This window comes from Fringilla coelebs (assembly GCF_963513975.1).
Source record: "Fringilla coelebs genome assembly, chromosome: 1".
NCBI classification, from domain to species: domain Eukaryota; kingdom Metazoa; phylum Chordata; class Aves; order Passeriformes; family Fringillidae; genus Fringilla; species Fringilla coelebs.
The window spans coordinates 10,485,770-10,508,492 of NC_140028.1; the positions used below are offsets into that span (position 1 = coordinate 10,485,770).

The 22,723-nt window shown below is 40.2% G+C and overlaps 1 protein-coding gene across 3 annotated transcripts in view; it reads left to right on the forward strand.

Annotated features, from left to right (window-relative positions):
• CYRIB (CYFIP related Rac1 interactor B) overlaps positions 1-22,723 on the forward strand; it is a 96,414-nt gene that overhangs the window by 59,331 nt on the left and 14,360 nt on the right. For 2 of the 3 annotated variants that reach the window (XM_084201535.1, XM_084201534.1), the window contains exons 3-4: positions 6,758-6,794; positions 19,896-19,978. In XM_084201535.1, coding sequence (XP_084057661.1) covers positions 19,906-19,978 — 73 coding nt within the window. In that variant the 5' untranslated portion in view covers positions 6,758-6,794; positions 19,896-19,905. Of the gene's footprint in view, positions 1-6,757; positions 6,795-18,811; positions 18,891-19,895; positions 19,979-22,723 lie in introns of those variants that run through there. The other variant, XM_084201536.1, reaches the window with a different exon arrangement.

Genomic DNA, 22,723 nt, shown 5'->3' on the forward strand with positions numbered 1-22,723 from the left:
GAGTCCCTAGGAACTGAACCTGGATATGTTTTTACTAGAATAATTTCAAATAGAATAATTTTACTAGAATAATTTCAAAACTGTATTACTGCAATGTATAGCTGATTGGAAAAGGTTCTTCATATCCTGCCCTCTTCTGCTTTTAATTGTAGCTGCGACAATTATTGCAAATCTTTGTGTAGATGGAGCTCACAGAGCTCCTGGACAAGCTGGAGGCACTTTCAAGAGTCTCAGTGTTCTGTGACAGCTCCTCTGGCAGGAGCAGAGCTCTTCTGTCCTCCTTGACAGAAATTGCTGCTTGTCCCAAGGCTCTCATGGAGTCGCCCTTTGGAAAGTCCTGCCTCATTTTGTGGATGAGTTACAACTGGAAGGAGCTGCCTCTGCTGAGATTTGCATAGTGGGGCAGCCCTGGGGACCCTGGGGAGAGGAGTTAAAGTGAACTGCTTGACTGTCACCTAGAAACTGCTCAGCCTGAGCCTGTGACAAAACTTACTGCTGCTGCTGTCCATAGGAAGGGCTTTTCAGGCTTTTAAAAATCTAAACTGTGTTCTTAGCAATCTGAAATAAACACATCCATTGTCTCTGAGCAGAAGAGATGCTGTGCCAGCGATGGATACTTCCATAGCTGTAGCATAATCAGCTTGGGTCTAAGTTCATCTTAGAGTTTTACCTATCAGAGGGGTAGCTAGGGCTTCAGCTCTCAATTTTTTTATTACTATTGATGAACAGTTGATGGTTAGAACTCACTAAAACCAGTAAAAAGATCTCTTAGGTGGTAAGTGACTGTAACTCTTCTGTGGCTTGGTTTTTTTGTTTGTTTGTTGGGGTTTCTTGGAGGCTTTTTTTTTTTTTGTGGTAGAAGTTCCTTGCTGTTCATGTGACCTAGTACAGTCCTGAGGAAAGTGTTTGTTTTTTTTTTTTGGTTGGGTTGTTTGTTTGTTTGTTTTTACCCTGAGAGTAGAAATCTAGATTATAAGGAGTAAGGACTCCTCTGTTCAAGCATTAGGGAATAGGGCTGTGGGTCTTGGCGTTGCTGAGAGCTGCTCCTACACCACCAATAATGTGAATGGGAAAGCCCTGCTGACCTTTCCTTGTCTTACTGTTTGTGTTGTGCAAACTTCCTGGGACAGGACATGGTTTCATTTCTATTTTGATGATACTGAGCCAGAACTCTCTGTTAAACCCTGTCATATTCCTCATAAATTATATCATCTGTATGTCTTAGATAACAAAGCTGTTGAATCACTTGAGTGGTATTCAGGAACACTTCACAGCTGGGTGTTAACTGCATAAATACAAAGGAAGCATCTACTGTGGCAAAACAATGATGCCAGGTAGTCATGGGGAAGTTAAACATGCAATGGAGAGCAAATGCAAATATCATTTAAAGGTGTAGGAATAATACCCCATCTCTTCCTACCTTAGGAAGGAATGTTTCAGTAGTTTTTTTGAAGAGTGAAAGCCTGAATTCTAGAGAGTTCTTAAAAATTCTGCTTGTGTTTTATATCCAGTACTAAATCACTTCAGGGTTTGGATTTATGAAAGTTCAAAAGAAATGCAGGAGATAATATGTTACCAAAAGTAGTAGAAAGTTCAGTTGTTTGAGTAATTGACTGTTAGACACAGGACTTGCTTTAATAATTCTTCCAGTTTTTTTTTTGTTTGTTTTGTTTTTTTTTTTTTTGTTTGTTTTTTTTTTGTTGGGTTTTTTTTTTTTTTTTTTTGTAAAACCAGAAGCTCTGTCTCTTGGACTAAAGTACCACAGCTCTACCCCCTACTCTACTACCAAAAAAAGCAACCAAACACAAACTAAAATACAACTCTAAATTAAACAGCTAAAGAAGTCCCATCTCTGCTTTACTAAATTTCCTTATTTGTCTTCTGGTTACCCAACCATTTTTTTTTCCCTCAACTTATTTATATGAGTGAAAAAGTTTATTTGGCAATAAGTTAAATATTTGGCAATACTTAACTTTCTGATCTGGTTAAAAAAATCCCTTGTAGTTGATATTCAACTTGCAGGTTTTTTTTTCTGTGTAGAGCTTTGAGATGCAAAAATGAAGATTATGATAATTTATTTTATTTTTTCCACTAAACCAAAGTAATGGTTTGTCCTGGAAACAAACCATTATGTGTAGCGGATGAAGATATAAATTTTCATGCTGAATACCAGTTTTGTGTGAATATCCTCTTCTGCCATACAAGCTTCTGAAATATCTTTTCATTTTCCCTTTTTCTTATTTCTTTTCTGAAGTTGTTGGAAGGGGTATATGTATAAAACCTCGTGTCCCTCCTATTGGTCCAATGCAGCATGTAAACTTTTCTGAAAGCTTTCAAGGAATCTTTTAGGTTGGAACAGGCATGTGAGGTCAAGTCCAACCATCACCCTCCACTGTCAAGTCCACAACAATATAATGTGATACTTTAACTACAAAAGGTATTAAAAAAAAACCAACCTTGAAATTAAGCTCATATGAAGTGAAGCTGCTATGCAACAGTAACAGCTTAGAGATAATGTATCCTCTGAAAGTATAATAATTAGGGAAAATTAAATAACCTTGAAAGATTATAGTGGAACAGTAGACCCTCTGATACATTCACAGTCCATTTCTATTATTAAATTGCAAAATTAAAACATGGGTTTGAGTGCAGCAGGTAGTATTAGGTACTGTAGCAGCATTGAGAAATTGCACGTGATAGAGAAAAATTGAATATAACGTGTGGACTTTTAAGATGCAGTTTTGCCTCACCAAGATAAATGAAAATGAATGGAGAAGAAAGATTTGAGCTGGAGCTTTACAATCAGAAATCAAAAATTGGTTTTATAGCAAGCAACCAGTACATTTGCTCTTTGTGAAGAACTGAGGTCACTTTGCACTAATAGTAGCCTGCTTTGCTAATCTTAGTTTCCTATACAATTGCCATACAGGTATAGAAGAATCTTTGTCTGCCATCACTGATGTTAAACACCAGGGTTCACATCCATTAAGCATTGAGCCATGGGTTCATCTGCAGATGCCCTGAAACTCCATTTGAAATATGATCCTAGCAGTGAATTATTTTTTATAGCTTAGACATGTGTTACTGTTATTGAAGTAAAAATCAAATTTTATTACTAAACATTTCTGAGTTTTCTCTTTTTATTACCCACAAGATGTGGAATGTATTTGACTTGTGGCTCTGTTTTGGACTGGGCATGGTTTTTATGTTTTAGTGCGTGCTGAGGGTAACAAGTTTTTTAGAGCTGTTTCCACAAACTTTATTTCAACTGAAACTGAATCAAGAGAGCAGGAACTCCTAAAAATTGCCAGGACTGGTAGACTTTGAGCTAGATCCTGTTCTTTTCTGTATCCAGGGGCCCTTAGCATGAATGAACTGAGAACATCTGTGCCATAGTCCACAGCTGGTTCACATGGATTTCAAGGTGGTGATGCTTACCAAGAGGAGTCCTAGTGCAAGCTTGAATTACAAAGTAGGAATTCAAACATTTTCTCTGTCAGAGTAGCAGTCTACTGTGTTTTGAAAGCAGCTTTAGTCTGGGTGCCCAAAATTTCACATAGAGTACATGAATCCCATGCAAGCTTTTGCTAGCAAGTGTTGTAAGCTTTGTGAAGTTCATACTTTCTGAAGTCCCTGATGAGCTGAGATACCAGTTGAGTAGACAAAAAGTAATTTAGATTCTTGGTGCAAAATTGCTGGTCATTATTTCTTACCACTCAGTGTTTTCAGAACGTGAGTGTTGGAAAGCCTGAAAAACTCATCATTCTTGTAGCAAATCATGACTGACAGTCACTGACAAGTCTGTGCCTGTGTGTAGAGGCTTCTTCATTAGTTCAGCCAGAGCTGGGCAGAAGACAGTGGTTTCATACTGGAAGTTAATGGTTAGCTGTTCTCATGTGAAATCTGTTTTCATGTATTGCTGAGTTAAGCAGCATCAGTTCAGTATGAGGTGGATGCCCAAAGCACAGGGCTTACTCAGTGGTTAGCCAGTTTTCATTGAGGTTTTTTCCTCCAGTTTCATCATTCACAATGATGCCAAGTTTGCTTACTGCATCTTTTTTATCTGGGTACCATTTGACGTGTCAGCTGCAGGCTTTTCCTCTGACAAACTGAATGATGCTTGGTTTTGTTTCTGTTATGCTACAGTTTAGATGGTTCACTGTCCCTCTCTGATGGCTCTAGACAGTTTTCCATTTTGGTTCTGTTGTAGTTGGCCTGAGATATTGGCATATGCTTTGGCTTCTCTCTGCTGTGGTGAAGTTAGGCTGCAGTTCAAGGGAAGGGGTTGTGTGTCTAAATGAGATCCCTGGGATGGGATGCATTAATCTCTCTGCTGTTTGACTCCATGAGCTGTAACCCATTGAGTAAAGTTAATTTTCCTGCCCAGAACTTTATTCCTCTGTAATGTAGCATTAAATATTTGACTACCTCAGAATCACAAGGAATTGAAAAATGCTGGGTCTGAATTATTCAATTTTCACTACCTATTAAGTTGTATAGTTTACATGTCTCATCTTGTGCCTGTTTGTGGTATTTCTATAATAATCTGCAGATCTAAACCTTGAGGATAAGTCAGAAGGAAGCTCAGAGGTTTTGCAAATCCTCTATCCCAGCATGAAAACCCAAATAGTGCGTGTAGAACCTAAAAGAGTTCTTCATTTAGAAACTCTTTAGTCTAAATTAAGGTGTATCCAAAGTGCAGAAATTAATTCTGTAAAGAATCCAGTTCACCAACCATTTCACATCTGTCTATTTTTAATGCATCTTTGCTGGTGTTCCTCCCTGACTAGAGATCAGCAAGTCAATTTCTTATCCATTTAGGCAATGCTTTATTATATTGCTCAGTGCTAACCTCTAAATTTAAAATACTGTGATGGGAAGTCACACTAAGTAAAAAAATCAAATACCTGTCAGCTTGCCAGGATAAACCAAGCGACAGCATCAGTGGTGCCCAGTGTGAGCTGTTTTGCTCAAAGGCTTGTTCATAGGTACTAAAAGATAGGAAACCAGTTAATGGATTCCTGTGCTAACATCCCCCTGCCTGTTATTGATGATAGTCCAACTGACCTATAATTCTCAACTTTCCTGGCTGCTTCCCTTTTGCCTAATGGCTTTGCTGTTCTCCTGCCTTCATTACCACAGGAGTCCTAGAAGGCTTTGTTAATTATTAACTTCCACTCATTCATTGAAGCCTTCAGGACAAGCCACCTGAGCGTCAGCACGTTGTTCTTGCAGGTGGTAAGTGCTTATGTCTCTATGTGTGCAGCATTGTGTCCAGAAAAATGGAAAGACCTGACCTCATTTTTTTTCCTAATAATTCTATCAGTTGGAAATAGGTGTATTTCTGTAGAAATGAATTAGTGCCATTAGAGGACACTTTTTTTTTAAAAGTCCCTGAGCTAGCTGCTACAGTGGGCTTTTTTTCCTTCCATTTTCAAATTTATCTCTATAGTCTGCTCATTCTCATGAATCTGGGCTTCTTGTTTTTGTTTATAGCTCAGTCCTATCTGACTTTTCTTTCACTCTTTTTCAGGAAATTAGCTTCCTAAAGTAGCGTTGGGTCACGCTTTGGTTTCAGTTTCTCTTTGCAATGCCAGTTGTGTTCAGCCCTGACCTGCAGGGGACTAGCAATTTCCAGCGTTTTACTTTTGTTGTGCTGTCTCAAAGCACAAATTGAGCAGTCTGAAGTCATGAGAAGGGGAAAAAATACAACCATATTTAAAATATGCCTAATGAGAGTGGGTGCATTTTAGGGAATTGCAGCAGCTCCTACAATGACAGTGCTGTTAACCATGTTGTTGGCCTGAAGTACTGGCTCTTGCTTATTCCTGCAAAAGTAAGGGGAAGCTGAAGTCAATAGGAAAAAGGCAAAAGCAGCTGCTACCCAAACTTAAGCCTGGTCAAGGGGAAAACTTCTTTGAGAGAGATGTGTGCACTGAAAAGAATGGAGAGTTAAATTTCTGTCTGATGGTCATATTTGGCCTATGTTCAGTTCTCTGGGCTGTGGGGAGTCATTCTCATTAAAGTCTCCACTCTGCTTCTTGCCTGTGCTGTTGTATATCTTCACAGCCTTCCCTAGCTGATGTTACACTATTATTTCCTGTGAACCTTTCAGTTACTGTAATACTCCATGTCTTCTCCTTTAAACTGTACTAGTAACATAATTATTTCACCATGTTATTAGGGTGGTAATGATGTGTGCAGCACACTGAGGCTGTCCAAGAACACTAGTTTTCTTTGTTAAGCAAATGGTTTTCAGTGACTTGAAAATGCCTTCTCTGGAGGTCAGCATGCAAGCCTTGAATTTTTTCAAGTGCGCATTTGTGTGGTTGGATTAGAATCTTGTGTGATTTTGTTGTTAAAGCAATGTGAAATGCAAGCAGAACAGTTTGCCACTGGTATTTTATTGCAGCTTTGATTCTTTAGTTATTAAATTTATTCTGGAATCTATGTGTTTATGCATTGTCTAATATGGCAGCATTTTTCCCTGGAAGCACATTCATTGCCAAATAATGGCATTCCCTATTCATTTGTATGCCTAGAGATAAAACACAGTTCTGAATTACATTTTCTTAGCATATTTTTAAAAAGTCCTGGTGGCCTATGGATCCAAGACTATGTTTATGAAGTAGATACATAAGAACAGTATGTCTGGAACAGATGTGAGTTTGCTTTTCCAAGGTCACATTGCATTGCATTTAAGACTTTTGGTGTAAAAGAATTAATTTCCATAATCTCTTTTTTCTTTTTAAAACAGACTGGAGGCCAAGAACAGAGTGCAGCACTGGCTGTAGGTAAGAATTGAAACTTAACCTGCTTGAAAACTGCTTACAAATAAGCAAAATTGTAATATATTAAATGACAGAAAATGGGACTGTTTCAATATTAGTCATTTTCCCTGCAAGAACTTGCTTTCCTTCTTTTCCTTCAAGAACTCTTGAAATTTGTGGTGTTCTCTGGGAGTCCTGATCCCTGACAGAATTATGCTTCTGTGTTTAAAGATGCTAAGCCAGGCTGCAAGGATTTGGTTTTTGCTTCCACAGGGCCTCATCACAGAGCCTGGTGAGGTTGATTTTGAAAACTCTTCACCAGAGTGATGTGAAGTCTCATTACTTCAAAGAAGGCATTTCCATTATACACAAAGTGGTTTGGCCACTTGTGTGAACTTACCCTAGAAGACTGTGCAACTTCTTGAACTATTTGAATGAGGAGATAATGTTTTGGTGGTTTTTCTCTCTTTTTAGTAAAGCTACTGTGTGGCTGAACTTATGCTTATCCCTTATGCCAGGAACCAGCTGAACTCTGAACCAGCTTGAGACTGAAGAGGTAGCACATGCTCATGTGAAGGTTTTAGCTTAGTTTTATAACCTGCTGCTTGTCATCTAAGCCACTGAAAAGTGTCTGTGTTTTACTTCATGTTTATTGTGCTTTGCCAGCACAGCCATTAATCTTCTGTCACATTGGGAAGGTGATGGTACCATACGTGAGGTAGGATTTATTTTTCCTCTGTTTTTGACTAATCATCAAAAAGCCATTGAATTCTGGGGAGCTGGTTGGATGGATCTGTGTCGAGGGTTAATCCAGACTAGATACCAGGTGCCCACCAGAGCTGCTCTATCACTTCTTTCTCAGTGGAGAAGGGAGACAAAATGCAACAAAAAGCTCATGGATTGAGGTAAGGGTGGGGGGAGATCATTCACCAGTTACTGTCACGGGTAAAACAGACTCAGCTTAGGAAAATTAGTTGAATTTATTGCCATTAGAATTAGAGCTCCTTCCCCCCATGCCTTCTTTCTTACTAGGCTTAATTTTATCCCCAGTTCTTTGCCTCACCCCTCCCTGCTCAGTTGGGGAGGTGGGGAATGGGGGTTACAGTCAGTTCATCACAGGTTGTTGCTGCTGCTTCTTCCTCAGGGAGAGAAGCCCTTCCCTGTTCAAGTGTGGGAACACAGTCCTCCAGGAACTTTTCCAACATGAGCCCTTCCCAAGGGCTACAGTTCTTCACAAGCTGCTCCAGTGTTGGTCCCTTCCATGGGGTGCAGTCCTGCAGGAACAGGCTGCTCCAGTGGGGGTCCCCCACAGGGCCACAGGTCCTGCCAGGAGGACCATGGGTCCACCATGGGCTTCCCACAGAGTCACAGCCTCCTTTGGGCATCCCCCTGCTCTGGTGCAGGGTCCTCCACAGGCTGCAGGTGGATCTCTGCTGCCATGTGGGAGTAGCAGTAGTACTTTTATCCTTTAATAGCTTTTACTTATAAAGTCCTTCAGGGTATTATTAAAGTTCCAGTTGGAGCTAGTGCAGACTTATAATTTACAGCATTGTGTGCATTTACAAATTAAATATTATAGAAGTCATTAAAGTGAGTCAGACCAAGGGTCCATCTAGGCAAGTGCAGGCTCCAGGATCACCATCTTTCTTCCCTCTGCATGTGTGCACTTGGTTTTGCACATCCTTTCACAACCTCCACTTACTCATCTACTAGGGCAATGCTGCTTCTGCTTAGGAAGATGAGAGTCATCCAGAAAAGCTAGGAAAACTGAGGTTGCATTGCTGGGAATGATACTGCCTGCAGGAAGAAGAATGCTGTCCAGCAAATGACTACAGCACATGGCAAATAACTTCTGTTTTCTTTGAAGAAACTGTGAACCAACAGTGCTTCAGGTGTTGAAGGGAGAATGTTTGTAAGTCAAGATGATGTGGTGTCCAGTTCAGCAGAAGCCGGGCTGTCAGACTCCTGATGCTTTCAACTTCTCCAGCTATGCCAAGACAGAGTTAGCTGCCAGATGCTTTACAGCATCATAAACCTTCAGGGAATCACCAGTGTTCAGAGTTGGGAGGGACTGAAAAACCCTACCCAAGCAGCATGTAAAGTAAAGAAATGAAAACTGTGGAAAAGTTTGGTTAAGTTTTAAAGAATGGGACAAACTGAGCTAGATGTGAGAAAAGCTTAATATTCAGTGAAACTTAGGCTTTTGTGTGAGCAGGTGGAACAGGGGTACCATGTATTAGTGGTTCTTCTAGTATGTATTTTCAGCTGGAGTATTTTTCAGAACCACATGGGATTATTAAAGGTGTTCAATATTCTTAATGTCTTTCCATTCTGCCCATGTACCTGGTTTTCCCCAGGAACTGCTGCAAACTTCTTGTGAGATGAGATGAGGTGGACCTGTAGAGTTCCCAGATGGACCACTGCAGAAAATCATAACTCTGCATGATATTCTGTGTTTTTGTTACTGATCTTAGTGGATTTCAGGTTGTATGATATCACTGAAGAATAGCAAATGTTTCTCCATATTTCCAACAGGTGGATGAGAATTGTCTTATATCTTAGGCTTACTGGTTACCTTTAGTTTGATTTTAAGTTTATAATAAAATTTGAGCTGATGGGAGAAATGACAAATGGGATAACAAATGATCTTATTTGCACAGCTAGAGAAAGAGAAATCTGGACCAGTTCGGGTCAAGTGGTTTGGGGTTTTTTTGTTGGTTTGTTTTTGTTTTGTTTTGTTTTGTTTTTTTGTTTAGTTGGGATTTTTTTAAGACTAAGAAAAACTATCCAGGTTCAGGAAAAATAGTTGGTGATATGTGTTTTGAGGGGATCTGAAGAAGTAACTGGATGTAACAAAGATGGCTGTAGATCCTTGATCTTGAAAGGAGTCACTTTTGAAACTTCAAATAAATAAACAACCATGTAGAGACCAGTTTTATCCCTCTGCTCTGCCTAATGCCTGTTTGTTACTGTTTCTGAAAACAGATGGGATGGGAAGGAACATCATCCTGCTACTCATCCTCTGTTGTACCATCATCATCTTGATGTGCTTCATTAGCCTTCTGTATCTTGCAAACATACTGTGTCTGACTGGTGTCTCAGAAAAAGGAAAGTCCTCAGAATAATCACAAAGCTGTCCTGAAGTAGGGAAACCTGCTCTTCCAGCTCCATGATTTGGAAGGCCATAGGCCTTCCTTTCCTCCTTGGTATTTCAGACCTGCTGTGTCACTGAACTGAATTCTCACATGGACAGTCAGTGTAAGGTTCATACACACAAGGTTTGTGGTTTAGCACTGTGACATTCCAGTAGAAGTCCCTTGAGATGGAATATGTTAATGGCTGTTTATATCCATCAGCTTGATGATGAGATAATTTGCCATGTTAGTGCAGGATTGCAAGCCAAGGCATTGAAGGGATGCAACATTTTTTTGAACTGAACTCGGAGAAAACATTTTACCTGAGTGTTGCAGTGGGTGCCTGGTCCTGGTGCATTAGATGGCAGCACTGCCCAGGTTGTGGGATCCTCAGTGCAGCTTTGCCCAGCTCTGATACTGGCACGTGTGGCAGTCTGATGGATGGGAATTCAGCTCCTCCGAAAGAAAGCCATTTCCAAATCAAGGAGGCTGGAAGAGGAATGCTGTTTCTCGTGTGAAATACCAACTGGAAAATGGCACATCAACTGGACTAGTTAGGAAGTCAGGAACTGAAAACATACCTCTTTTTTTAGCATTTAGATAAAACTTGCAGGTTTGGTTTTGAGGGTTTTGAGCATTTTTTTTATTTTTGGTTGTGGTTTTGCTTTTTTTCTTTATACAGAGGTGATTGGCAGGAGAAGGACTTACCATACAAGTTATTGTTGGGTTTGGGTTTTTTTGGAGATAAGAGCTTGAGGGTTCTTAAATTATAGGCTGACATCCTGGAAATATGAAACTTTGTTAGTAATGTGGTAGTATAGCTCAGTTCTGAAGGCATGCCATCTTTCGTAGAGTGAGCAGCTTTTCTCTAAAACAATAAAAAAGTGTTAATCTGCCACAGCTCTTACTAAATGTGGTTTTTTTGTATCTTTATGTACTTGATAAAAGCATTCCGGGTTTGCTTTGAGAAAAGGCAGACTCCACATCAGTGTTTCCGGGATCATGGCAGTATGAGCGCAGTGTTTGGGCAATGGGACGCGGCTGCCGGGCGCTGGGATCCCCCGGAGCCGCCGGTCCCGCTGCCCCGGCGCCGGGATCCCGCCGGTCCCGCTGCCCCGGCGCTGTAATCATCCGGAGCCGCCGGTCCCGCTGCCCCGGCGCCGGGATCCCCCGGAGCCGCGGTCCCGCTGCCCCGGCGCCGGGATCCCGCCGGTCCCGCTGCCCCGGCGCTGGGATCCCGCCGGTCCCGCTGCCCCCGCGCTGGGATCCCCCGGAGCCGCCGGTCCCGCTGCCCCGGCGCTGGGATCCCGCCGGTCCCGCTGTCCCGGGGCTGGGATCCCCCGGAGCCGCGGTCCCGCTGCCCCGGCGCTGGGATCCCCCGGAGCCGCGGTCCCGCTGCCCCGGCGCTGGGATCCCGCCGGTCCCGCTGCCCCGGCGCCGGGAGATGCAGCGGTAGCGCAGCGCCCTCTGCTGGGGAATCGCAGCGCTGCAAGCGGCGCTGCGCATCTCCTGCGCTGGAGGGGAAAGCGGAGTGTGAATTGCCCTCCAGTGGAAATGTCCCTGAACTGAATGAAAAAGGTGCGTTTTCCCCATGGCTGCGATGTAATGGAATTGAAAAGAGCATTGTGCAGAATTGAGTTAAAGCATGTTGGACTTGTGTCCTTTTGAACAAAGAAAGCGTAATTAATTATTTTTTGACCCCAGATTCACGCTTAGAAAAACTGTGCAGTTACTCGTTGAAGAGTAAATCAGAGCGGATTTCTGGAACATAGTCTCTACCCTATTCAATACCAGTTCTGTTTTAAAAACAACCATAATTCTTCCAGACAAATTGGGTTTATTCCAGACTTGTGTGAGTATGCTTAGTTATTTTATTGTAGCCCCTGTCAAATACGTTATTCAGTGTCAGCTGTGCCACTAAAATGTTCCCAAATTAACAAGGCTCTAAGACTACTTCTAAAGAAACTGTGGATTCTTCAGTGCCTTTCCCTTGATTTCCTCTAAGAGGAAAAATGGACTGAATAAACACTCCTCTGACCGTACTTTACAATTCTGGTTTTGAGGAATGTGAGTCTATTCACTAGTCTGTTTTCCCTGGCAGACCTCCATCCTTCTGATATGACAAGTTTTGAATTCAGTTTTGTTCTAAAGGAGACTTTATTGATGATGTGTGATCTCAAAAAAAACCACAAAAAAACCAAAAACCAAAACAACTTCAGCTAAAGCAGGTTATTGTATCAAAGTCAGTTTAGCCAAATCAATGGACATCAGAGGCAGCTTCAAACAGCTTTTCTGTTGTCTGAATACTTACTTTTCTGTACAAAAACATTTCTTATCTGATTGTATCATTTGTTTTTCCACTTTTCAAATAAGATGCTAATGATTGAAGCCCCAATAATTCAGTGATATGGGCTGTTTTAGGGGGTTTGGAGGGGGATTTTTGGCCTGTATATATTTTACTCTCCTTGTGGTTGGTTTGCAGTCCCTGGTTTGTGGCCACTGGGTGTCAGCAGTGCAGAGCCGTGTGCAGGTCTGGGTGTGGGTTTGGACTGGGAGTCTGTCCCAAAAGTGTCTGTAAAAACTGCTGAAATCTTAATGCTTGCTTGAAAAGCTTGTCCATCAATGAAGGAAAAGTGCATGTTTTGTGCAGAACTGGGGGTGGCTCTGGCACTTCACTCATGTGTTTGATTCAGCAGATTTATACAGGGGACACAATTTGAGCTGTTACCTCTAATATTAGTGATGGTACTAGAGCTATGATGAATCCTGAAAATGAAGCAAGCTTATCCAAAATATAACTTGCTTCAAGCTAATGGCACCAAGTTTCTCCTTCTTAAGTCTAATGGTGATGATGATTGATAGCTACTATTTTTTAAAATATTGACTCTAATTATTTGTTTTCTCATATGTATGATATTACTTTGGGATTTTGTATCATGGCAGATCTTTATTACTTTAAAAAAACACTAAAATCAATAGATGAAATTAGGATGCATCAGAAGACATCTCTGCTGCTCAGGCGCTATTCAGAAGAGAAATAAATATGCATTAGTCCAGGAAAAACACGTTTGTATCCAGGGAGAATGTTGAAACAATCAGAAAAGAGGGATTCCTGCAGTGCATTTTACCAGCCTGTTTCCATCCCTGCAGCAGTCTGTAGTATTTCAGGTTGAGGGCAGAAATGTTCTCCCTGGTTGTGAAGCTTTGCTGCTTCCTTGGCAGAGAGCGCCACACGGGCTCCCATAGGCTGCCAGCCTGTGATGCCGTGTGTTGCTAAGGGCTGCCTTGCAATCAGCTGATGTGGGCAGGCACCTCTCTGCTGCCTCATTTCTTTTTGCTTTTATCTTTTTTTTTTTTTTCTTCTCCCTGTTCATGGCTGGATACTGTTCAGTAAGCCTTGAAACAGGCTGATAGGATTATCCTTCTAGAAAAACAGTATAGGGAGACATACAGTAAGTTTTTGTTTATGTAGTAACACTGCAAGTATTATAACATTCCACTATAATGCTAGATTTCTAATGCTATGCATGTTTTTTACTTACTATTTGCCAAAAATATCTCTGAATTGGATATTTATGCCACACTTACATGACCAAATGAAAATTTAAACTCAAATCCCTGGGACAAAATCTTTGCTGCTTCAATAGATGTGTTTTCCATATAGTGTTGTGCTTAACTACATATGAGATTTTCAGGGAGTTTTTCATGCTGCAGTTTTCAGTTTTCATACTGCAGATTTTAGTATTGGGAATAGCCTATACATATATGTCCAAAAGGTAAGCTAAAGCAGATTTTCTTCAGGGATCACATACAAATCTATTTATTTAATCTTTTAATCTATTTATTTAACTGTTTTTTAAACTAGTTTGAAAGCATATTAGGCTTGAAATTAAAAAAAAAAAAAAGAAAATATCGCTTATGAACACCTTTGTAGTGTTTTACCTGTAATGAGAGTAAGTTCTCCAGTTACTCACCAGTTGCAAGCAACATCTTTGTTAATACAATCTTTCTTCCAGGTGTGAGAGGGGAAATTTCTTTGGTGCTCAGATGAATTTACTTGCATGGAGTAGTTCTATTACATTTCCCCTGGGCTTAACCCGGGGGCTGGGGGGCACTGAAATGTGTTGGGGATGTTTTCTACAGGAAGGGCATGCGTGCAAGGCTTGTTTTGAAAATATGCCTTTGCTTTCCGCTTGTCTGATCAGGACTCTCCACGCAGCATCACACAACCCCATAAGGCTGCAGTGGGCCACATCATCCTAATCCAGTGTGGCATTCCGTATGTCTTCCTCTGCAAGTAGGTCAAGTTTAAGCTGTGTTCCTGGCTTGTGCTCCCATTTCCCATAACCTACTCCACGTGGCTCAAGTATTGCACTGGAGTGCAGAGCATGCCAGCAGGGATTCTGAGCAGCCTCACAGGGACAGTCAGTTTTTGGACAGAAACTTGTGTTTTTGTTCTGCTCTGATCTCATGTTGCTTTTGTGGCAGGAGAAAACTTTAGTGGCTTAAATGTGTGCTTTTACTGAGTCTTAGGCTGTTAGTTTACCTAATGAGTTGCCTCTGGACACTGTACTATAAATTTTTAAAATCAGTAATACCTCTGGGAGAGAAATTGGTTTGCATGTTTTGAAGTGTACTGTATTCTGAATGAGAATACCAAATAAAATTGGATAGAGGTTGATGCTCTGAAGCTGTGGAAAAACAAATAGGTAGTGACCTAAAGTGTACTTTAGGCTGAACATGTGAATATTTTGATGTTAATGATTGCAATATGCAGAATTCTTCTTGGTAAGGATTGCAGCTCAGTGTGCATTTTTTTCCATTTGTGCTGCAAGAGCTGTGGGTGAAAAAGTGGTTTAGCACCCACAGGGGTCACCTCCAGTCAGTGCTCTAAGTTAGCTATTCAGCTCCAAAACAAACTCCAGCTACAGGACATCAAAATCAGCAGTAGGGCTTGCTGATGGCTTTGGTCTTCGTACAGGCTCAAGTCTTTCTTGAACTGGAGCTGATGATGTGGCAACATACTCAGGAAGGGTGCAGTAAATGCTGGGAGATGTTCTTCACTGGTCAATGGAAGCTCAGGGTCAGGGCTACCTAGCTGGAACCACATCTGATTTTCTAAACTAGTAATTTTACCTACTCAGAAAATGTTTTAGACTTGAAAGGAAACTGTAAGATTAATACTGGCTGGGCATGCCACTATGTGGTTAATTACCAAGGTAATTCACAGAACTACCAAAATCTTCCTGCTGGTGGTGCTTTTACATGGCATCAAGTAGCAGAAGAGGTCGCTGAAGCTAAATGTTAATAGCTGGATTTGTAGACTGCTTCTCATGCTATGTGTAAATTGTCATCATCTTTATTATTAGATCCAGTAGCACTCTGATCTTTCATGTGTTCGGTTCTTTCATGTGTTTTGGGCCCAGAAAAATTGCAAATGATAGGTCATCTTGAACAAAACAAGAGTCTCTAGTAAATCTTTTCTATATCTATCAGGGGTCTGATGCATCTCTGAGCTAGGTGTCTTTACTCTAGATTGGTTCAGGTATTCTGCTTATGTAGCACCTTCTCAGAAAGATCAAATTTAATTTTCCTCTGAGGGAACACTCTGCAGTGTTCCCTCAGAGTACAACAGGTCAGGTCTGCCTGCTGCTCACCTGTGCCTTCTGAAGGAAAATAATGTACAAAAGTGAAGGGCTGTCTAACCTTAGCTGTGGCATATTGACCTGCAGCTGCTTCCATGAATCTGGGAAGTTCTGCAGAGGGCACCATGGCCTTGTTTCTAAAAGGTCATTTCAGAGATCAAGAAGGGCATGCTTAGCTTTGCCAGAAGAGTAGATTCTGACTTTTTGACTCTTGCATTCATTACCTGGAATGCTAAGCTCAGAGAAAGCATCCTCCAAAATAGTACTTGAGAAATTACATCTTCTCAATATCAATCTAAATTGAGTTTTCAAGCTCTTCATAGCTTAAAATCTTTTTGGATTGCAGCTGGGAGAAATGGTTGTTTTTACAGTTCTTAAAACACAGGTTTTCCAGCTTTAAGGATGCTTGAGATCCTCAAGTAAATGTTACAGTGCATCTTGATTCAAGTTTCAGAAATACTGGGTTTGTCCAGTTTCAGCTAGATTTCCATGCACTCCATAAAACCTGAATATACAGTGACTGTTTTGCTGCTAAGAAGGCAAATGTGATTGCACATCTTGTGTGCAAAACTCTGATGTGACTAAAATTTATCAAGATTTTTTCAGTACAGTAAACACACAAAGGGAGAAGTTTGTTGGGAAGTTCATTATGAAAAGGTGTTCAAGCAGCTTTGTGTTCATGTAAATTGAAATACATTCCTATAGCACATCTTATCATCTTGCTGCTGTCATAGTTAAATTAATCTATTATCATCAATTTCTCTCCTTTGCTCAGGGAGGCTCTTCACTGAGCCGTTACCTTTTGATCGATTGCATCTTCTGCTTGAATATTGCATTGACCATTCCATTGTAATGCCAAAACTTTTATTATGCTTCTCTCTTTGTTAAATTTAACTTAACCCCTGGAAATGAAACCACATATTCTTCCTGGCAAACTTTCCTGAGGGATGAAGGTATTTGTATTGCAAAACAGAGTCCCCAACTCCCTACTCGTATTAGGAGGTGGTAGGTGCTCAGTGAAACAATCTGTTCTGCAGTGCCTCCGTGCTCTTCTGTGAGCTTAGCTTCAAAACATTTCAACCCTATAAGCATGACCCTTCTCTGACCTTCACAAGTAATGTTCTCCAATATTTAAGCCACGTGCATGAGCCCATAAACTCTTTGGAGCCTGGTTAATATGAAAAAAAAGGCAAAACCTACACAGAGGCATTTTTTTGAGATATGGAGAATGTTTTGTTGGAGGAGGGGATGGTGCAGTTGAAGCACAGCGGTAATTGCAGGTATTGGAGTTCTCTTTAGACCATTTTCACTATTCACTGCCTTGTATTTGCTGCTTGAAGGTAATGTTGGAATTGAAATATGTAATATGCTGTTCTGAGATTGAGGTTTGATTTTTAGATCTGAATCTGTAAACTGGGTTATCAATATGCGCCTTCTACTTCTGTTTTTTTATTTGCCCTGTTGAAAATATTTGCTTAAGAACATGCCTCTGTCTGCTCCCCAACAAGAAGAACATTCATAATCTGGAAAACTCTGAAATACAAAGTTGCTTATTCAGTCCTGCCTTACAGAACACGCTTGAGAGATATGGAAGAGTAATTTCTCTGCTTTCTACTGCTGTGTGTTTACATAGCATTGGTGCATTTGTAGCTTTAAAAGAGATTGCCATGCTATGGGGTAGGAGGTCCTGGAGAAGCTGCCTCTTTGAAGAACCATGTTTTAATGGATTAGTTTTTAAGAAGAGTCTCTCAGCTGGACACCCTAATTTAAAAATTCCTTGACTTAATAGGTGCTTCTCACAGGCTGAGAAGTCTGACCTGAATTTCTAGGAAGTAAGTTCAGGTTATTAGGAAGCAGGTCTTGCATTTCCTTGCGTTTCAAGAAGAAGGTTGAACGTGTGAAAAAGCCAGCACATGGAGTCCCCTGTGGTCACCTGGGTTATGCTTAGAGCCACAGTGCTAACAGTCTAGATTCTTAACAGTCATTCTGTAGATGTTGTTAGAGCAAAGACTTGGGTTATTTTCAGCAATTTTGGATTAATTGTCCCTTCCTTCTCAAGCTTTGTTTGATTGCTGAATCTTGCAGATCCCACAAAATAAATTGTATGCTGTTCTTAGTTTGACCAAGAAATCTGTCAACACAAGTTCTGAAAATTTGTTTTGCCAAACAATTTGTTTTGAGTTCACATTGTTTCAGTTTTCTTGACTCCTAATAAAGTAATGATTCCTGGTGTCATGCTATCTTACCTCCAGGTGAACATGATTCTTCAGTAAAAGTAAAAATCAGGGGAAAATAGAGAATATACTTGTTTGTTGATATAGTTAGACTAAGTTGAAAATTGATTTTTTAAAATATTTTTTGTGCTTGAATTCAAATGTCAGATTGTTCATGGCTTATTCTTAAATGATTTGAGATGAGATTTTTGGGTGTGTCTTTCTTGTCTTGCAGCAGCACTCAAGTGAGCTTTTGGCATTTCAGAGCAATGGTTAATAGGTATATTTTCAGCCTCTGTAAAACATGGAAAGGTTAATGAAAAGGCTGCTTTGTTATGAAATGCAGTTTTCGTACTCCTACTGCAGGTATTGATTTCTGAAATTTGTGGTAACATTTGAAACTGTTTTGATAATTTATCTGGTCTCAAGTAATCTAACAACTATTTAATTCTTCCTTCCACTTTTCATTTCTTTTAGCTGGGATGTGGCAGCAAACATAAGAAGAACTGTTGAAACTCTATTTTTCTCCTGGTTTTGGAAAAGTCTAGTTTTTGTTTTGCTTGTAACTCTGTGATTTGATGAGAAAATTGTTCATTGGCCACAGATGACTACTACTGAGAGGCTTTCCAAAATCTGTTTTGGATTACAGTGAGGTAGTAAAAAAGTGTTATGATGACACCAGTTCCATTTGTCCTAAACAATAATGGGTTTGTCTGGCGCTGAGTGCTGCAGTTACACAAAACAACTTCTCAGTCATCGTAGGTCCCATGTTCTTTATATGTGTTAAACAGAGATGAAAAAGAGCCAGTAATTCACATCTTTATTTTCATCAAAGATTATAACGTTTCCAGTTTTTCAACAATCACTGCTCTCTAAGAAGAAGGGGCATGGAAATGCACTGTACAGTGCACAGGGTCTGCTCCCCACCAGAGGTGAATCCAGAGTGCAAAATGCAATGGGAGCCCTGCTCCAGTGAGACCCAGGCGTGTACTTAAAATAGGAAATGGTTATTGGAACTAAATTATTTTGCCATTTTTATTTTTAGGTTTGCTGGCATGGGTAATCTCATTAAGGTGCTAACCAGGGACATAGACCACAATGCAGCACATTTTTTCTTGGATTTTGAAAGTAAGTCTCTTAGCCCTTCACAGCTGGTGCATTTCAAATGGTAACAGTAGGGTTGCTTATACCTGCTGCAGTGAAGGCCAGGGGACTCAATCGCAAAGTTGGAATTGGAAACAGTTGCATGTGGTTTTTGTGTTCTTTTTTTTTTTTTTTTTTCCTTTTTCCCCTTCTCCAGTAGTAGCCAAGCCACCATCATGCTGCTGTGTAAATTTTCTTTCCATGTGCTTAGTCATTTTGGGTCTCTGTGGTCAGTGATGTCCATCCATCTGCCTGCAAATCAAGTAATCATGAAATGAGAAATTCTGTCAGTATGCCATAGTATTCTGTGCTGAGCAGTTGTTCACTGTAATCCTCTCATACACAAGAGTCAGTGCTAAATCATTCCTGATCCTGCTTTGGTCATTCCTCGTGCAGTTAATGTGGTTTTTTTTACATCCAAAAGTCTGAAGTGAAACTGTCTGAGTTTCACAGGTGTTTTAAGCACCCTGTGTAAAAGGTGTGTGGCATATCTCTGTTAGCATTTTCTGCACACTGAAATGATGTATCATGATGTGGTTGTCTGTGATGGCCTTCTGACACAATTAAAAGGGCTGACAAAATTAAAGCTCTTTCCTTCTGCTGTCCCATCAGGTTAAAGTCTAGCATGGCTAATGCTTTCAAATCTGGTGCTTGGCCCTCAGGGCACTACTCCTGCTCAGGACACTGGTGCTAGGGTGTACTGGGACAGAACAGTCCCTGGCAAAGGCTTTGGTTGGATTCTGCCCCTTTCCCAAAGGGGCAGCTGTGAGGATATTGGTGACACGGTCACTTCTTCCAGGAAAGCTGCACTGCTGGGGTCACCAGCTGTGGCTCCTCGAGGTGGGGATGTCCCTTCACCCAGCCTGAAGGACGGGTTCGTACCTGATGGAACTCTCTGGTCTTCTTTTCCCACTGCTTCACTCAACTACATTTGGGCTGTTCTTTCTTATAAAAAGAAAATTTTCTTTTCTCTCATTCTTGTCTTGGCAGGTACCTTAACATGGGGAACCTTCTAAAAGTTTTGACATGCACAGACCTTGAGCAGGGGCCAAATTTTTTCCTTGATTTTGAAAGTGAGAAGATGATTTTATATATCTATTACTCTTTGCCTGCAGTAGACTGCATTTGTCTTGTACTAAATGTATGTTTTCATTTTGCCATCCTTCTAACTGCTTTGCATGCCTGAGCTATGGATAATTGTTCAGCGAACTTTGGTAGAAAGCAGTAACCTGTTCTAAAATATCCTCAGGTCCTAAAATGTACAATCTTTATTTCAGAAAGGGCTTTCAAATTACATTTGACTATTGAAACCTGATTTGGTTCTTTTTTAAACGAAAATTCTGTCTACTTTTATTCAAAATGTTAAGAATAGTTGTAATTATTTGAAGACTTACTGAAGTTTCAGCTGACTTACTCAAATTCGTGAGTTTTGTCCCATGCTCCTTAAAGGAAGAACTGAAAATGAAACCTGATTCTCATCACTTCCAATGTGACTTAACAATGCCGCAGAGACAGACTGGCTCACGACAGTTATGCATAGCTCCAGCATCATCATGTTAAAGGTTATATGTGAACCTTACTGGATCTGGCACTGAAATTTAACCTCATGCCTTCTTAAAAGGGAGCCTCAACCTGTACAGAGATTAAATTGAGTTTGAAAAGAAGAGACATGTAGCTTGTCTGATCAATGCCAGGTGTTCTAGAAGGTTCACATATGTCAGTATTTCTGCTTTTGGTTTTTGTTGCATGATACAGTATAGCCTAAGAATGGCAGGTAAGTGTTGCTGGCTTCTGCTATGCATGTTTAATTACTTTCTTTTGGGATGTGCTGTTTCTTTAGCCAGCTGTACATCAGCAAGCATAAAATAAGAAGATTAATGTTCAAGTATGCTTTGACCATGTAATAGAATGCAATGGAATAGCTTAATAGAAAAACTGATGAAGTATTATGATATGGATAATTTGAGGTGCATTAAATCTTTTTTCCCTGAATTGTTTTTCAGTTGTTTGATGAATCAGTAGCAGTTTTTTATATTAGTTATAATATGAAAGCAAATGCTTGAAGAAATATGGTTTTGCTTCAGTGACATCTAAAGTTAGAACTTCTCTAAGCTCTTACCCTGTTGTGTTGATTTTTATCACTTGTCTCTTCTGAAAATATTGTTATTGGAAGATGCTAGCCATAAAAAATTATTCAGAAAGGGAAGATTTTCAAGGCCTGTGTTCAAAAATCAGAAAGCAGAATTAATCTAAGACCAATTCTTGCATATCGTCATATTAGGCAAAATCTAGTGAAGTGGGAGAACTCATGTATGAGGCCATTGGAGTTGTGAAGCTCCAGCTTAATCTACAAATATTGAAAATTTAATTGGAGTAAATGAAAAGCACATTAGCTAGATAGAAGAGGCATAGTTCCTAAATAAATTGCAATTAAAAATGCTCTTTTTTTTTTTTTCTTTTTAAATACAGATTTTTTAGCTATTAGTTTTGTATTAAAATGCATGTTTTGAGCATGAACAGGATTTGGCATGAGAGTAAGCAGGTTGCTGACATGAAATGCTTTCATATGCAATCAAATTAGGTGACTTATATTATGGCTGAATTGTTAGACTGTTCTTTGTTCATTTTGGACCCTGTTCTGCATTTGTTTCTGCTGCTATACTGTGTATCCATGCTTCTTTCTCCTCTGTTTCAGATAGCTTGCCTTGACAGGATCTTGGCTTTGACACAGCCAAGATCTTTCTTCAAGACTTGGCACTTAATCTTGTGATACTTAATGTTGTGGTTTTGTGTGGAAGGACAAGTAAGCTCTGTGTTAAAAACAAATTTGCCAATTCTGTGTTACGCCTGACTCAATAATAGGCAGTTTGAAGTCTTTTGTTCTTAAATCCATGTATGTGAGCAGGCTCCAATGTTTCTTACATAATACCTTAGAGAAATAGAACCTAATGTTCATAAAGCTTTGTAGTGCTAGAAGCTTCAAATTTTAGACTTCTAACCGTTATTATTTCCCCAGATGTTTGTCTTGGTGCTAGATGCCAGTGATTGGTGTGATTGACTCTCAGAAGCCACGTTAAAAATATGATGAGCTGTAGGCTTTTTCTTGCCTCTGCACTGGTTAAGCTTATGCTTTCTTTGGTCATTCACCTTACCTGTTTGATAGAAATAGTTCTCTTGAGTATTCTTTTAACATCTGTGCAGTACCATTAGAACACAAGCAAAGTGCACAGGTCAATATTGTTTACATAAAACAGCCACCAAAAATGTGGGAAACATACAGCTCAACTTTTACATTGGTGTCTTCACTGCCACAGTTGCAAATCTTTTCCAAATTTACTGATTTGAATAGTAGCTAAAATACAGTGTACTTTGAGATGGTGATATCAAGCTAGCGCTGACAGTATCCTGCATTATCTCCAGAGGACTTGGCCAGGTTTCAGAGGAGCCACAGAGACAGCATTCTCCATAGTAATGCCGACAGAGATGAATAAATTATTTCATCTCCAGCAGTCTGGCTTTTTTTCCCCGTGTTTGTGAGTTTTGTCCCAGACAGTTTCAGATGACTTGATGTGTTCTTCCCTGGGAAAAATCTCAGCTTAAATAGTTTGCTGTGCAGTGTAAACTTTTAACCCCAAATTTCTCTCCCTACTAGTTCTGTAGGCTAGCCAAATATTATTTTAATAGCCACTAAATGTGTGTGTTCCCCGCATGCAATATGTTGTCTCACTCTTGTAGTATTTAGTTCACATAACAGCGTTTGTATATTGTTTCAAGTCTCCTGTCTCTAATACATTACTGTGTGAGCATTCTGAGCTGTA